The sequence below is a fragment of the Nelusetta ayraudi genome, unplaced genomic scaffold, assembly GCF_046127955.1.
Source record: "Nelusetta ayraudi isolate G7.1 ecotype Tasmania unplaced genomic scaffold, CSIRO-AGI_Nayr_v1 ptg000120l, whole genome shotgun sequence".
In the NCBI taxonomy this organism is placed as follows: domain Eukaryota; kingdom Metazoa; phylum Chordata; class Actinopteri; order Tetraodontiformes; family Monacanthidae; genus Nelusetta; species Nelusetta ayraudi.
Window position 1 is genome coordinate 5,015,001 of NW_027466170.1, and position 2,500 is coordinate 5,017,500.

General features: G+C 47.8%; 1 protein-coding gene across 1 annotated transcript in view; it reads left to right on the forward strand.

The window, feature by feature from the left end:
* The window catches only part of LOC142903989 (sodium channel regulatory subunit beta-4-like), a 7,607-nt gene that overhangs the window by 2,245 nt on the left and 2,862 nt on the right, over positions 1 to 2,500 (forward strand). Inside the window, exon 2 of the mRNA XM_076049911.1 lies at positions 2,445 to 2,500. This exon is cut by the window's right edge and continues 108 nt beyond it. Within this exon, the coding sequence (XP_075906026.1) occupies positions 2,445 to 2,500 (56 nt within the window). The remainder of the gene's footprint in view (positions 1 to 2,444) is intronic.

Here is a 2,500-nt window from a genome sequence, read left to right on the forward strand (position 1 = left end):
CATCTCCTCCCCTCCTCTCTCACAGAGGTAATAGAGTCCTCGGTTGGTCCTCTATGGCTTCACTTGGAAACACATTAACCCCTACGTCTTTGGCCTACTTGAAGAGGAAGAAAAAAAAATCACCTTGAACATCGGACAAGGACACACACACACACACACACACACAGTTACGCCCTTGAACTCCCACCAGTGATTCAGATATTGACATTTCCTCACCAAAAGACATTTGAGAGTGGAGCTAAAAATATCAACGTTCAAGTCAATTACTCATGTAGACACACACACACACACACACACACACACACACACACACACACACACACACACAATTACAACACGGGAGTGTGTGTGTGTGTGTGTGTGTGTGTGTGTGTGTGTGTGGAGGTTGGGGGATGGTGTTCCATTTCTATTTCCAGGTAGCAGTGAGTGTTGTGGAGGTGGAGGTGGGCTGAAGGGGGGCTCAGCCCCGGTAGATACTTCACATCATCATGAGCCACGTCAATGCAGAGCAGCTGCATCTTCAGTCGCTGGGACACTGAAGTGGGATCACACCAACGTTCTGATGGTTTGAACGGGCACTGCTGCGCTTCTGGAGCTCCACGAGCATTGAGAACCCTCCTCCTCCTCTCCTTCCATCATCCCGGAGGAAGAGGTGGAGTGGAAACATTGGAGGAGACGATGATGGAGAAAGTGGCCCGGCGCTGCTAAAAAGAGGATATTAAGAGCTGCTTCAAGGAAAAGACGAGAGGAAGAGAAGAAGAAGAAGAAGAAGAAGAAGAAGAAGAAGAAGAAGAAGAAGAAAGAGTCGATGGAGAAAAAGCAAGCAGAGCCTAAATGGCCTGAAATGGGAAGAGGAGGAGGGGGAGGAGGAGGCGGGGGAGGAGATGGGGAAAGAGGAAGAGAGGAGGTAAAAATATATCTGATGCTGGTGGACAAGGGAGGAGATGGAGGAGTTTAGAAAACAACAACATCAGCTGACGTCAGTTCACAGGAGGGGGAGGAGTCATGTGTCAGGTGACCTCTGTCAGGTGAGACTTACAGAGAGCCGCACCGCTGGTGTTTTGACAGATGATCCATCCCAAAACACAAAACAAAAGGCTGGAAGGAGAAACGTCGCAGTCAATCGATGTCCCAGAATAAATTGTTATTAAAAGGGGGCGGGGCTACAGCCAGACCTTAGTAGAGACAGGAACAGGAAGCTGGTGCTTGCTGGTCCAGTCGATGCTGCAGTGTGGTCGGCACCAGAAATCTGATTGGTCCGCCTTCCTATTATAAATTTTTTATTTTTTTTAAAAAGGAACAGGATTTGTGAAATTCTTCAGCTACTTCAAAACCTTCCTGATCTGAGAGAAACGCTCAACACAGATTGTTGCAAACACAACTTGGAGGGAAGTCGATAACGTCCAGAAATATACTTGGTCTCTGGCTGTTCAATCTGACCGGCGGTGCCATCGGAGCGACTGCGAGGGTGTTTCAGTGATCTGGCACCTCGTTCACACTACGTGTAGTCGTGCAACATGATCCTCGGCGGGTCAGTGTGAAGAACGGAACACCGTTTATAAATAGTCCCTGGAGTGCGAGAGAGACACCAGAGACACAATCTGAGAGCCACGCCAGCTGCCGCACGGCACATGACCAGCCAGGATGAGCACCAAGAACTGGATCTGGACCTGAATCTGGATCTGGATCAGGTTCAGGTTTGGAATCAGGATCAACATCAGTATTAAGAATGAATATCAGAATCAGGATCAGGACAAGGATCTGGACCAAGATCTGGACCAGGATCTGGATCTGGATCTGGATCAGCATCAGAGTAAGAATCAGAATCAGGTTCGCTTTCAGGATCAGGATCAGGAACAGATTCCAAATCAGAATCAGAACCAGGATCAGAAACAAAATCAGAATCAGAATAAGAACCATATTCAGGATCATAATCAGGATCAACCGTGCCTTCTACAAAGCTTCCACCAGTTTCAGGATCAGGACCAGGAACAGATTCCAAATCAGAATCAGAACCAGGATCAGAAATGAAATCAGAATCAGGATAAGAACCAGGTTCTTGATCATAATCAGGATCAACCATGCCTTCTACAAAGCTTCCTCCAGTTTCAGCCTCAACCAACAGTGAAACACAGTAAACCAATTATGTCAGAGCAGATGAAGGTCGTAGCTAAGGCTTTTACAAAGCCCAGAGGAGCGGCGCCACTCATGGTTCTGTAGCAGCATCAGCAAAGGGTTCTGTGTGTGTCTTTGACTTTGACCTGACGCCTGCTCAACGCATCAGATAGCTTGAAGGAAGAGCAAGGCTTTGCCATAACCTCGGCACATTGCAGCAAAGCAGCTCACGATATTAAAACAAAACAGTTCCCACTGTTCACAGTGCATTGAAACGAGTCTGCAGGTTGTTTCTAATCCAGGTTGATGTCCCTCTGCCTTGATTTCAGGCGTGTGGAGCGTGGGCGCACTGGAGGTGTCCACAGGTAAAGTGTCTTTCATCGAG